This window comes from Periophthalmus magnuspinnatus, chromosome 1 (genome assembly GCF_009829125.3).
Source record: "Periophthalmus magnuspinnatus isolate fPerMag1 chromosome 1, fPerMag1.2.pri, whole genome shotgun sequence".
NCBI classification, from domain to species: Eukaryota; Metazoa; Chordata; class Actinopteri; order Gobiiformes; family Gobiidae; genus Periophthalmus; species Periophthalmus magnuspinnatus.
This window is the reverse complement of record NC_047126.1, coordinates 16,230,920-16,243,660: the sequence shown is the minus strand read 5'-3', so window position 1 is coordinate 16,243,660 and position 12,741 is coordinate 16,230,920. Positions and strand designations below refer to the sequence as shown.

Below are 12,741 nucleotides of genomic sequence, written 5' to 3'. Positions count from 1 at the left end.
CACACCTGAGATATTACAAAGAAAACAGAGACCAAATGAAGTAAAAACAGCACTGAGAGGTTAAAAGTGCCCAAGAAAAAAACAAGATCATCTAGAGCAAATTCCATAACTTTGTGCCTCTGATAGCGCACCATTTGGCTACATTTAGTCCTGCACCTTTGTGCATGTTACTCTCCTCTTAATTATCTGGTGCCCTAAATCAGATTTCTTGCTGTGGCTATATACACACTTAAAATCTGATTATCATCACTTTTTTGGAGATAAAAGATTATTAAAATGACATGTAAATCAAATTGTGCAGTTTGCATGTCCTTAAAGTAAATTACGGTCTAGAAATTATATATTAATCAGATTTAGAAGTGTTAACAGCCCAAACCTGATTTCTTCGATTGCAACATAGGCCACTGTGATTTTAAATCTGATTTGAATCTGATTTTTTCTGATTTTCTGATTTCTGAAGTGACTGCAGTTTGAACACACAACTCACATTAATTTGACTTCAGTGTTGAAATGCTACAGGTGCCACATTTAAAGCTGAAATTTAACACAATTAAACAATAAAATGCCTGCATGACAACAGCAGTGAAACTAAAGTACATATAAAGTGAGAAGTTTTAAACCTAATTGATATTTTGGAAAAGAAAGTGTGACAAAGACAAAATATCAATGTTTGCCCAAAGAGAGAGAAAGAAAGAAGAAAGAAAGCAAAAGAACTAAGTTGGTTAAAAGAAGACAAAATAAAAGTTTTTAGATAAGATAAAGTATAGTATATATTGACAAATGTCTCATATTATAAAAACAGCACAGCATTAGTTTTGTCCTGTCATTTTTCCACATTGGTTTAGCACATGAAAACTGATATGAGATAAATTTTATTTGCAATGTGAACCAGTCAGATTTGAAAAAAAAATATCTAAAAGAATTGAGCATCAAGACCTGCAGTGCGAATGTAGCCTAGACACCAACAACAACGGACAGCTTGTTTGCTAATCCCCCAGGAAGACAGGTAGTCAGACACACACACACCTTTAGCCATAATACCATACTTTATTAGGCCCCTACTCTATCCTGTCTCCCCTTTAGATTAATACGCACAAGGTCCTCACAGCTGTTTCCGTCCCTAACACCCCTCATCTTCAACGGGACATCCCTCCATTTCACAAGGGGGGGCTACAGACACCGGCTTTGCTCAAACCGCCTGCCCGTACGCCCTGGTCTGGTCTAGGCCTAAGTTTAAAGTTGTCTCATGCATGTTTGCGTGTCCGTAGAGCTTTAAATATCGTTCAGCTCAGACTAAGTGTTGAGAAGTTGATGGTACACTGCGTATTTGCTCCTACTACAAGTGAGTCATAGGCAGACAGCAGCCTACTCACTGGGTAACTGCTACCCACTGCAAAAATAAATTACATTACATTGGTTTGAATAGATCCAATCATGATCAGTATGGGTTCAAGATGAATTTCAAGATATCTCTGACTCTTTTTAAGAATAATTAAAACTGCTAATGCAATCATGTGCTACTACGTTTAGTTTCTAGGTCCAATAAGTTAAGAAATAAAAGATAAATAAATAAATAGGAGGTGTAACTTGCAGAACTGCCAGTGCAAAAAGTGTACATTTATGTAAAAATGTCAGCAAACAATCAAACAATATAAATGAATTGTCAGGTATATATTTTTTTGTTTTTGTTTGTATCTGTTGGACTCTTGAATATGTAATTACACAAGTTTGGCGCCAGCAATGAGGTGTAAATTTAGTTTTGCTGAATCACAATGCTCGGCTATATTTTGTTAGTGTTTGTTTCAAAGTGGATCTGGGCTCTGGTGTAGCCTCTGTTACAGTACTTTACACACACAAACCATATAATAGCTTGATATGTGTATTTTTTCTTTGACAGGAAATTGATCTAGCAATAAAAATGCATGACCTGGAAATCAAATAATTTAGGATCCAGGTTCAACTCCCAGGACGCCTCTGAGTGCACTTTTTATGTTCTTTCCATGTCTGGGTGGGTTTATGCCAGGCACTCTAGTTTCCCCCATCAACCCACCTGGAGGATTTTGCCTTTTCTGCATAATAACCATTACTAAAGGATGGGTTAAATGCAGACAATAAATTCCCTTCACAAGATATTGAAAAAGTATTGTTTAAAAAAAAAAAAAGATTTCAACTAATACAGTTTCTTTAATATTTTATTTTGTGATTAATATGTATTTGTAATTTTAAACTTTATCAAACTATGTACCAATAGGATACATTTTCTGCTATATTGCTCACCTGCATGCAAAAACCTTTACTTAAATGATTTTTTCAGAGTCAACAGTGGCAATGTACATTTAGCCTTTACATTTTCTCGTCTCTGTCTGTGCTTGTTTGAGGGCCTTTTGAGGGCCATTTGTGACTGCGTTTAACTGTACGCTGATCGTTTCCTGGGTGTGTCACGTTGGTTCAGGCGGGGGCCTCTCCTCTTGCTTCACGCAGTTGTTAGCTGACTTGTGTTGGGGGTAAAACAGACAGGATGTGCAAATGTTGTCAGCACACAAGAAGAGATGAAAGCTTCTGGAGAGGGTGTGGATGAGGTATTGTAGCAGCTAGCAGGTTGTCAAAAATTTCACAGCAAGAAGAATCCTGTCAGTCCATGTAGCCGACAGCGCATACAGTGAAGTCATGACAAAAACTCATTCAACCTTAAAATAATACTCAAGTCGTCATACAAGTAAGACGCACGAAAATCACATGAAAGCACAGTGGCCTCCAGGTGCTACAAGGTATAATGAAAATATCAATAGTCCTGTCACCTGTTGCGATAGTAAGGGCATGGTTCAACTATGGTTCAACTACTGTACGGTCATATTTTACTGACTAGACATTGTTGTACTTGCAGTTGAAGTAGTACCACCAATTAATAAATAGTATTTCTATAGTTTCCATGCAGTAGGTAGGTAGCTGGTTAGTATCCACAATGGCTTTGAACTCTTAATATTAGAATTTTTTTTTAAAGTCTATGGGAAAAATGAATGGAAAATGTACTTCTGGAACCAGAGAAGGCAGTCACTGTTAGGCTCCATCACATCATCATTAGCAGTGGCCCTTTCAAAAATAACCCAAGGGACATAATGCATCACAGTAAAATTGCATTCAATTTTGATCTATTCAATCTAGTCTTGAGATGTTTCTTTGTGTAGACCAACGGTAAAATGCAAGCACACTTTCTGCATTATTAACTAACACTTAATTAAGTGCTGACAAATGATGTAGATCAATCACATTTAGACATTTCAAAATCCTAGGCTACAACATCAAAGAATTATGTCACCAAACTTTTCAAAACACTGTCAGTATTTACTTTGCAGCTAATTACACTGCCCTTTCCATGCCATAAATGTGCTGTAATTGCATCACTGACTCTTGACAGGTGAGCCATAAATCAACTGTGAGAACGTGCACTCCATGCTTTAGACAGAGACGAGCATACCAAACATGCTAACATGATGCTATGTCACTAATCCGGTTTACTCAATTTGTTTTAATGCATGCTTAATCAGGGTGACCAGACGTCCCCTTTTACCCGGGAAAGTCCCAGTTTTGAGCTCTGTGCCCCACATCCCAGCAGATTTATCCAAAAACAGTTATTTGTCTCACTTTTGTACAATAAATGTCCCAGATGTCTCTATTTTGACCAGTTTGATACCTGCAAAACACCGACAGAAGTCCCTCAGATTATGACTGACACAAGTGAATCAAGAATGAACAACGGCCGCAGTTTTGATATGAAAGAAACGTGCAGACCTTTTGAAGTCACCACAAAACAGTTTTGGTTTGGCCTATATATGATTAAGTGGTAACTTTCTTTTGCAGGTAAGTCTGGCTTTGTAACTGTTGATGTAATTAAGATAAACTACAGTAGAGTAGACTTTATTTCCCTTACTGATGTAGGGGTGTCTGATATGCCAAAAAAAAATAATAATAATAATAATAAAAAAATAATAATAATAAAATTCTAGAGCCTATAATTTTAACTTTATGTCAATTCATGTTGTAGCTTTATTATACTGTTTTTAAGAGGTAACCATAAAGGTATCTGCTTCTTCTGACAGTTGACACTTCACTGTGATTGGTTAAAACCCCCATGCAGCTCGAACAGAACCTGACAGAGGCTGACCAATAGGAGGCGCGAGTGAGTAGGGAAAGTGTTTGAGTACTGAGCAGCATCACTTTTATGTGACACATAACTCAGATAAGAGTTAACCAGACAAAACTGATTGAGTGGCAGTTGCTCATCAATCAGTTATTTTTTATTATGTATGGACAACAGCCAAATCGAATTATATCATTGTTGACTGATTATTATTAAAGTGGCTAAAGCTATGATTAGCTTTAGCCACTGTTGCTCCTGTCTGAGTCCCCTGGTTCTCTGCTGCTGCCCGCGCGCAAGCTCCGGACCAGACACTGTGGAGGCGCGTGTCCGCACGAGGCGAGACCTTTAAGTACAGACCTTTGGATTTCTCGGTCACGTGACACACATCCCCAACCTGCACCTCGCGGCAGCCGGTGTGTCGTTCTGCTCTCGCGAATGATCCAAGGTAAACATTTTGCACTTTAGCTGTAGTTTGCACCCTTGTAGCCCTCTACTCCACCCTATGTTGTCCAAGCCCCGTAAATAATGCGCAATGACACGTACAGCGCGAGTCGTGGTTGGCAGCTCCACGGGAAAGTGAAGCGACAGGGGGCGGCTGCGGGAAGGCAAGCCGCTGTCTCGGGCCTTTTCTCGGGGAAGGAACACGGCTTATCCCCTTACCCCTGGAGCTCCACAACCACACCTCCACGCGCAATACGATTAAGCGCTTTTACGACATAATATCCGGACCCAACGCGTTTCATTGTCACAAATATGAGAGTAGACCAATAATAGTTAACGTGCGGATTTGTGAAGATTATAGACAGTAAAGTGCTCTGCTTCCTAATCCTATGTGTGTGAAAGGGATGGGCAGTGTACCGGGATGGCACCGTGTACATCGTGCGTAACAGGCACTGAGCTTACTCTATTCATTCATATAATGGTCAAAAGGGCGTGGACCATTAATGATTGATATCAACAATTGTGAATAAGCCTCGAATAAACCCCATTTACAACGTTCTTACTAGAGAATGCAGCTCTACTCAACTGGAAGTAAAAATAGTTATCCATTGAATTACTTGGGTGGGTATTTAAGTAGACTGTTATGTGGAACATAGGCCACTAATGTCATTGTGTCACCAATCTCACCAAATGCCATTCAAAATAGAAGAAACGAAAATGGACAAATTATACTTTAATATTACTTAAATATTTTTGTAATTCTAGTTTATAACATAAAGATCCACACAAGTACACCTTACACTTGCAAATTAATGTGACTGAGAGGTACCCTTATCTGTTATGATGTTGTCAATCTTGTGATGTAGTTTTAGACATAATTTACATTGCAATGTAAAGCTTCTTTGAGTGTCCAAAACGTATATAAATTTGATGCATTATTGAGGTTTATGGAAATGTATAAGCCACTGTCTGGAATCATTCTGTCAGTAGGACATTTTCACACACATCCAGTTAATTGAATAATAATAATAATAATAATAATAATAATAATAATAATAATAATAATAATAAGAAGAAGAAGAAGAAGAAGAAGAAGAAGAAGAAGAAGAAGAAGAAGAAGAAGAAGAAGAAATAGTAAATATAAATGCATATGTAAATAGTAAAATATATAGTACTTTACATGGAAGGACCCCTCACTGTTGGGAGCAAATGTTAAAACAAGGAAGACATTTTTGTGTTTATATAAGTGCTCCGCTCTACCCACCTATAAATGCTCTAAATTACATCTGTGCCAGTTGCAGGATGGCAGAGGGTCCCAGGTCATGCGACTGCTTTGTGTCACTGCCCCCTGGATCCAAACATGACCAAGTGATTTTTGGGAAGAACTCAGACCGACCCCGTGATGAGGTCCAAGAGGTGACGTACTACCCTGCAGCAAACCATCCACCAGGCTCAGTACTGGAGGTAAATCTGACCACAAAGCAAGGGAGTAAGGCTTGGTGCTAGATGCAACAAGATAGATATGTAACAAATGCAATAGGACTGCGTAAAATCTATAATCTTGTGTCTGTAAATATTTACCTTTCTTGGTAAAAGTGAAAAGCCTGTTAATATTTGAAAGCAAGGCCCAAAAGGTCACCATGAATACACATTAACAGGTCAACGCAGTGGCATTTTCAATAGAGGATTTTATTAGCATTAGTAATTTGTAAATACTAAGCAGTAGGGAATTTAACTGTAATTAGAAGGTACAAGTTCATATTAAGTTAAGAATCTGTCCATCTGAGTGTCCAAAAAAGCACTATATAAATTCAATGCTAACTATTATTTTAAGTTAGCAGCCCATACACATGTAAAGAACCAAAAAAATTGTTTGTGTGATAATTTATTTAACATCCTTTTCTGCCAGTGCACGTACATCCAGATTCCTCAGGTGGAGCGGACTCATGCAGTGGTGCTCAGTAAACCTGCCTGGATGTGGGGGGCCGAGATGGGGGCAAATGATCAGGGCGTGTGCATTGGCAACGAGGCAGTGTGGACCAAAGAGGAAGTGAACCCTGGAGAGGCTCTGCTCGGCATGGACCTGCTACGGTTAGAACTTTTACCTGAATGAACTAGGGATGTGTTCATATTTACACATAGACCACATAGGCCAAATTTTGAGGTTTGACAGAAAATATAGATGATAGACAATAAAATTGGAAGTAATTTATGTAAATGACAAATAACTCTAAAAATTATATTATTAATTAATTCTATAATAATAAATAAATAACAAAATGAAACACTTTAGCAGTTAGTTTGTTTCTATAATGAGTTTTTTTTTTATTCAACTCTCTAGAGCTCAAATCATATTGAAGTACAGAAATCATACTTTTTATACAATATAATGTAAGTTTCCTCACAAACTCATTGTCGTTTGTCCAAGTAGATATGTTATTAAACTTTAATGAGCTATTGATATTGTAATAACAGTGTTCCCTCGTCATAAGGTGACTCAAAGTTATATTCATGATTGTTTAGGTAATCCCGTATTGTCCTGCATTTGAAGCTTTCCTGTACTATGTTATTTTATACAGATTCTGATGTAGAGTCAGGAAAGGTCCAGTATTGATACCCAAATAAGTATCTACTTTAGATGGAAGTTTACAAGTATCTGGTTAATGATTTTTTGACAGTTGTAACTAGTATAATGATTGCTGTTGTATTACTCGGATTCGTTCGCATTTCATCTGTTAGTCCTGCCTTGAAACTACATTCATATAAACCAGCACCGGATTGAAATAGCCCGTATAGCACCCAATGAGAAAGTCACACGCTCATGGTGTCCAAGCATATCACAAAATCTCTTATCTCTTATTTTACCAACTGTATTTATTTATCTTTTTGTCAGTGAAAAAAGAAAGAGTTACGTTGACACAGCTTTGCCTTGTGTTTTTAGTGGAAGTTGCTTTGATCGTTTAAGTGCGGTGATTGCCAAAAGCATGTCACAACAGGAAATTCAACTAAAGCACTAAATGTATCTTTTCTTCAAATCAGATAAACAAGAGACTCTGATATCTAAGGCATTTGGGACTGTAAACTACTGTAAACCTCTATTCAGTTTACATAGATATGTCATGAAAGGTGATATATTTATAATTAGCTACATAAAATTTTAAAAGAATAAATAGTCAAAAAAACAAATTAGAATATGTCTTGCCATCATAGTACATTGCAAAGTTTTTTCTTAGTTCTAATACTGTAGTATTACTATTAATAATGTTGCAACTAATACTAGTCTAATTCTAGGCTGCTTCTACTACAATACACTGGAAATTGTATTGTTTTAATCTAATGCAATCCAATCTAAGTGTAGTTCTCACTTTCTTGTTGAGAATATTTTAACTTCACTTTTTAAATTTCTTGATTTGCTAGGAATAAAATAAGTAAACAAGTTACCAAATTTCAACATATAATCTACTGGTATAAATGTATTGTAATTTAAAATTCAGTGACTTTCAGAGAAATGTTATGGAGGGTTTATAAATTAATAGTGTACTAAAGCTTTGCCAGCCTTTAGTTACTGTTCCTGTGCACTGTAGTTTGGGTCTGGAGCGCGGGGACACTGCGTGGAATGCCCTCTCTGTCATCACTGAGTTACTGCAGCAGCATGGACAGGGAGGTCAGTGCAGAGAGGATCCCAAGCCCTTCTCCTACCACAACACCTTCCTGCTGGTCGACCGCTCTGAGGCCTGGGTGCTGGAGACAGCGGGCAGGTTGTGGGTGGCTCAGAAGGTCACAGGTGAGGACCAAAACATGCATTATGGACAGAACAACAATGCAAATCTATACCATATAAAAGCAAAAGAGTATGCTGTTCAAAGTATTGATTTATTCTGTTTCTAGTATTTTGTATATGATACACATTTATATCTATTTTATATAAACTTTGTATAAATTAAGAAACAATATACTGTAGACACATTAAACACTGAAACAACCAGGTGTCAACAAATAGTGTAAGTTTGCTGCAGACTCTATAATCTCTCTAATAATGTCCTCTTCTTGTGTTCTCATATACTAAAATTTCTGCTTTCAATACTACAATTATAATATGAACACTCTTTTAATGCAATAATACAATGTAATTTTCAACACAAAATTGTATAGATTCTTTAATGCAATGTGGTTTTATACTAGTTCTGATATAGATCTAACTATTCAGGAATGGTCAGAGTCTTACTTACGGGAGATTAGTATTATTATCAATTATCAATTATTATCATTATTGGTTTTGTTTCACAGTTTCACAACTCTAATTCCTTCTTGTTTCAGAGGGAGTAAAGAACATCTCGAACCAGCTGACCGTCTCTACAGAGATCTCTGCAGAGCACCCAGAGCTGCGGGCCGTGGCTCAGGCCCAGGGCTGGTGGGATGGTCAGGGCGTCTTCAACTTTGGTCAGGTGTTCACCCCAGAGCAGCCCCCCGCCCGCATGGAGCTGGCCAAACAGCGTTACAGAGGGGGCACAGAGCTGCTGCAGCAACATGACGGTAAGCAGTGAGGTATAATACAGTTTACACAGGTTTTTGAGTAGAGTATTACAGTCAGAAGAGGGCTGCTGGAGCTGGATTTTGGTTACTATAGGTTACCATGGGCCTTGTTTCTGTAGTTTCTTTTTATGCTTCATTGACGCACAACACAAGCACACTTTTTGTTGTATTTATTAGTCATTCGTCTTTCCACAGTTTATTCTAGTTTTTTTTTTAAAATATATTCCTGTACACTAGTAATAATAATGGATCAAATTGTTTGTTTAAGCTTAAATTACTCCTCAATACATTTATATGACACAAGCTTATGAAAGTTCAGTATTATAATATAAGTTAAGTTATATAGCAGCTCATTACATTCATTTATTACATCTTAGGGCACAAAATGTTAAGCAAATTTAAGCACCCATGTAAATTTTTTAACATAAGGTTGCTTATCTATTACAGAAAGCTGTACAGCTCTTCTCTTGTGTCTGGTCTTAGGTTCAGTCACAGCAGAGGTGATGATGTCCATATTGAGAGACAAACCCAGTGGTATATGTATGGACTCTGAAGGCTTCAGGACCACTGGGAGCATGGTCTCACTTCTACCCAGAGACCCCAGCCTGCCCTGTGTGCACTTCTTCACTGCCACCCCAGACCCATCCAGGTTTGTTGTGATATAAATTTTGATTTCATACCCGTGTTTTATAAATTCCATAAAATGCCATCAGAATGTGCAAAATTCAAACTGGAGGATAAATGAAGTAGAATTAAAGTATTGTCAGTTATTAACTGACAGATCAGATGTAAATGCTAAAGGTTTTAAGTCATTATAAAAAAAACCCATCCAGGGTAGAAACATTATTTAGTTTGCATTTCTGCTACAAAAGACTGGCAAATACATAGCCTCAAATTGTATTAGTACTTCATCATATGTATAATTGTGGTTAGGGTTAGGGTAAATATGTGATTAGGGTTAAGGTAAAGTTTGTGCTCCACATTTATGACAATGGCATTCATGCATGCTCCAACCATAGACATTGCATGTTAAACATTTTCCTTTCATTAACATTTTCTAGTCTTTGGAATAGTGGGTATTTCTAAGTCTGTGATCTCTTTCTCTCTTCCTTTCCCTCCTCTCCCCTCTCCCTTTCTCTTACCTCCTCTTTTTACTCTGGTTAGGTCTATCTTCAAGCCTTTTCTGTTTACCGACTGTATCACTCCAGTGCTGAGGGTCGTCTCCCCACAGTTTGGTCCAGACGATCCGGTCAGAAAACAGCCACGTTTTCAGAGCAAAGTCGACCGCAGACACGACCTGTACAAAGCCCACCAGGTGGCGCTGCACACTATGGAGACCAACCCGGTGAGCACTGATGAGTAATAGTAGTTATAAATATTGGAATATATTTAAATAGAATACGGTATGCATTTTAATTACACACTTTCACTGAACTATAACTTTCTATTTAAAGTACAGGATCTAATGTTCAACTTTAATTGATAATGAGTTAATTGTTTCATTTTGTCTTTTTAGTAACCAGCAGCTTTTGTGATTTAATTATCATTACGATGTGCAGTCAGTCGAGTCTAGACAACATGGCCACATATCATCACACTTCATTTTTCTGTGTTTATGGTCACACAATAGAGTTGCATGAATTTGTCTTGAAAAATTACTTCCTGTTTGTATCCCTTCCTCATGTTAATTTCAGCACATTGCAAAATAATAGTGAAACAAAAATCTAAATTATCATAGTTGCCAGAGGGGGTGAATAAAAATCTATATTGTCAACATAAATCTTTTGTAATTTCTAGACTTGCACATAAAGATGAACATTTTTTACCATGCCAAGAGCACTGATCTCGAACATTATCGGTTGAAAAGAAAATATATTGTGTTAAAAAGCTATTTCTTCAACTTGTCGCTTAACTATGAAGCTAAGTGTACCTGATTTACTATTTTGTTGCATATTTTAACTTAACCTTTTTTGTGATGGCAGGATGAGGGCTTAGTAATTTATGAGATTTTGCGTGAACTGGAGTCGCAGTGTCTGAGCGAGATTTCGGCGATGCTGAATGGAGAGATCACAGAGAGCGACGAGCTTGGAGACCTGTTCTTTGACTGCGTGGACACAGAAATCAAGTTCTACCAGTGACCAGGGCCAGGTGGGTCAAATAAAATACATAAATGAATTACAAAATTATACATAAATACATACTTTTCTAAATATTTAAACAAATTATAGTAATTATTACAGTGTTGAAATATATCAAACCATATCAAATATGTTGAAATATTAACACATTTCAAAAAATTCCTAGTTTAGAAATTGCCTGACCAGCCAAAATGATTTTCTTGGAGTAGTGTGCAGGTGCTGAATACAGAATTGAATGGTTTATATGTTTAAATAATGCACAAAATCTGACAAAACAAAACTTAACTTACTTCATAAGATAATAAAATTCAATACAAATGAATGAATTATGAATGAATTAATGATTATTGAATTAAAGTAACACTGCGGCACGTCACCTGCATGATTCCATGGAAATAAAAAAATTAAAACCATACGCAACATTCTCCATGGAGAAGATTTCCAGCACAATAAGAAAATTGCAAAATGACTAAAAATGCTTTTATAATTGTCTATTTTTTGGCTAAAATGTATAAATTCCATCTTTTTCTCTTCCCATTTGCTGACAAGGAGGTCTAGAAAAATTTTAGCTGTAGCTTAAGGCAATACACAGATCTAAAGAAACATGTCAGATTTTCCTTTTTCATAGATTCACTTATGTTTTATGCTGGGAAAGCACCTGTGACTATGTACAATTAAAGCTTCAGTGTTATAAAAATGTCTCACTTTAACCTGTGTTCATTGTGTTCTGTTATAGCGCCCTCAGGTGGATGCTTTGAGCAATCGCAGCAGGAGGTGGCCCTGAAGACTTTTGTTACTCTAGTGGCCTCAGCTTCACTCACTCTCTTCTCATACCATCTTTAACATTGACTAAAGCAGATTATCATCAAAATCACCATGGAGACACAGCACCTCATAGTTGGCATAGAGACAACACAGAAGAAAGCCCTCTAGAAATGTAAAGAAGTTATATAGTACTGTAAGAAAAGCCATTTGACATTTCAGATTATGTGTTTTTGATGAATGACTTGGCATTGATTGATTATTTTAAGAAAGATCTAATAAAGTTCATAGTCAGCTACTACTAGTAGTGGTATTTGTCGTTGAAGTCACTGCTAGGCTACTCTATAAACTCAACAAGATACTGTGACTTTTCTGGTGGAAGTTCTGCCAATTGCTTGTCTCCATGAAGTTATTGGTTTGCCTGGAATGTCCCACACTATGGCATTAAACTTTTCAGTTGCTTGACAAGTTGGTCAGATCAAAGATAAGAAAGGTAAGTTGAAGCAATGCTGTGTAACTTTCTCAAGGTGGCACATCACATGCATGATTCCATGGAAATATAAAGTTAAAACTATACAATGCTGTGTCAAACCATGGCATAGAACAGGCAAAGAATTAACATTTAGGCAAATAAATATAATCTCCATGGAGACAAACAGGTTACAGACCCTGCACCAGAAAAGTTACATAGTGCACCTTTTAAGGTTTAATACATAATGTGCATCCTCC

At 37.0% G+C, this 12,741-nt stretch overlaps 1 protein-coding gene across 3 annotated transcripts; it reads left to right on the top strand.

The window, feature by feature from the left end:
• The first annotated feature begins 4,404 nt into the window (after positions 1 to 4,404).
• Positions 4,405 to 12,311, top strand: scrn2 (secernin 2). Of its 3 annotated transcripts, none has more exons than XM_055221173.1 (9): positions 4,405 to 4,583; positions 5,875 to 6,043; positions 6,489 to 6,670; positions 8,164 to 8,363; positions 8,897 to 9,112; positions 9,596 to 9,761; positions 10,277 to 10,457; positions 11,095 to 11,260; positions 11,987 to 12,311. In XM_055221173.1, exons 2-8 carry the CDS (start codon positions 5,882 to 5,884, stop codon positions 11,248 to 11,250), a joined length of 1,263 nt encoding a protein of 420 aa, XP_055077148.1. In that variant the 5' UTR covers positions 4,405 to 4,583; positions 5,875 to 5,881; the 3' UTR covers positions 11,251 to 11,260; positions 11,987 to 12,311. The 3 variants fall into 3 exon arrangements, with proteins under 3 accessions (XP_055077148.1, XP_033823400.1, XP_033823408.1); XM_033967509.2 differs by having other exon boundaries at positions 4,440 to 4,583; positions 5,881 to 6,043; positions 11,996 to 12,267; XM_033967517.2 differs by having other exon boundaries at positions 4,441 to 4,583; positions 11,996 to 12,264.
• The last annotated feature ends 430 nt before the right edge of the window (positions 12,312 to 12,741 follow it).

What these genes read in the sequence shown, in the direction of transcription:
- scrn2 (XM_055221173.1), top strand. Translation starts at nt 5,882, where the DNA reads ATGGCAGAGGGTCCCAGGTCATGCGACTGCTTTGTGTCACTGCCCCCT. An exon ending in CACCAGGCTCAGTACTGGAG is followed by an intron (nt 6,044 to 6,488) that starts GTAAATCTGACC and finishes CTTTTCTGCCAG; the next exon opens with TGCACGTACATCCAGATTCC. An exon ending in ACACTATGGAGACCAACCCG is followed by an intron (nt 10,458 to 11,094) that starts GTGAGCACTGAT and finishes TTGTGATGGCAG; the next exon opens with GATGAGGGCTTAGTAATTTA.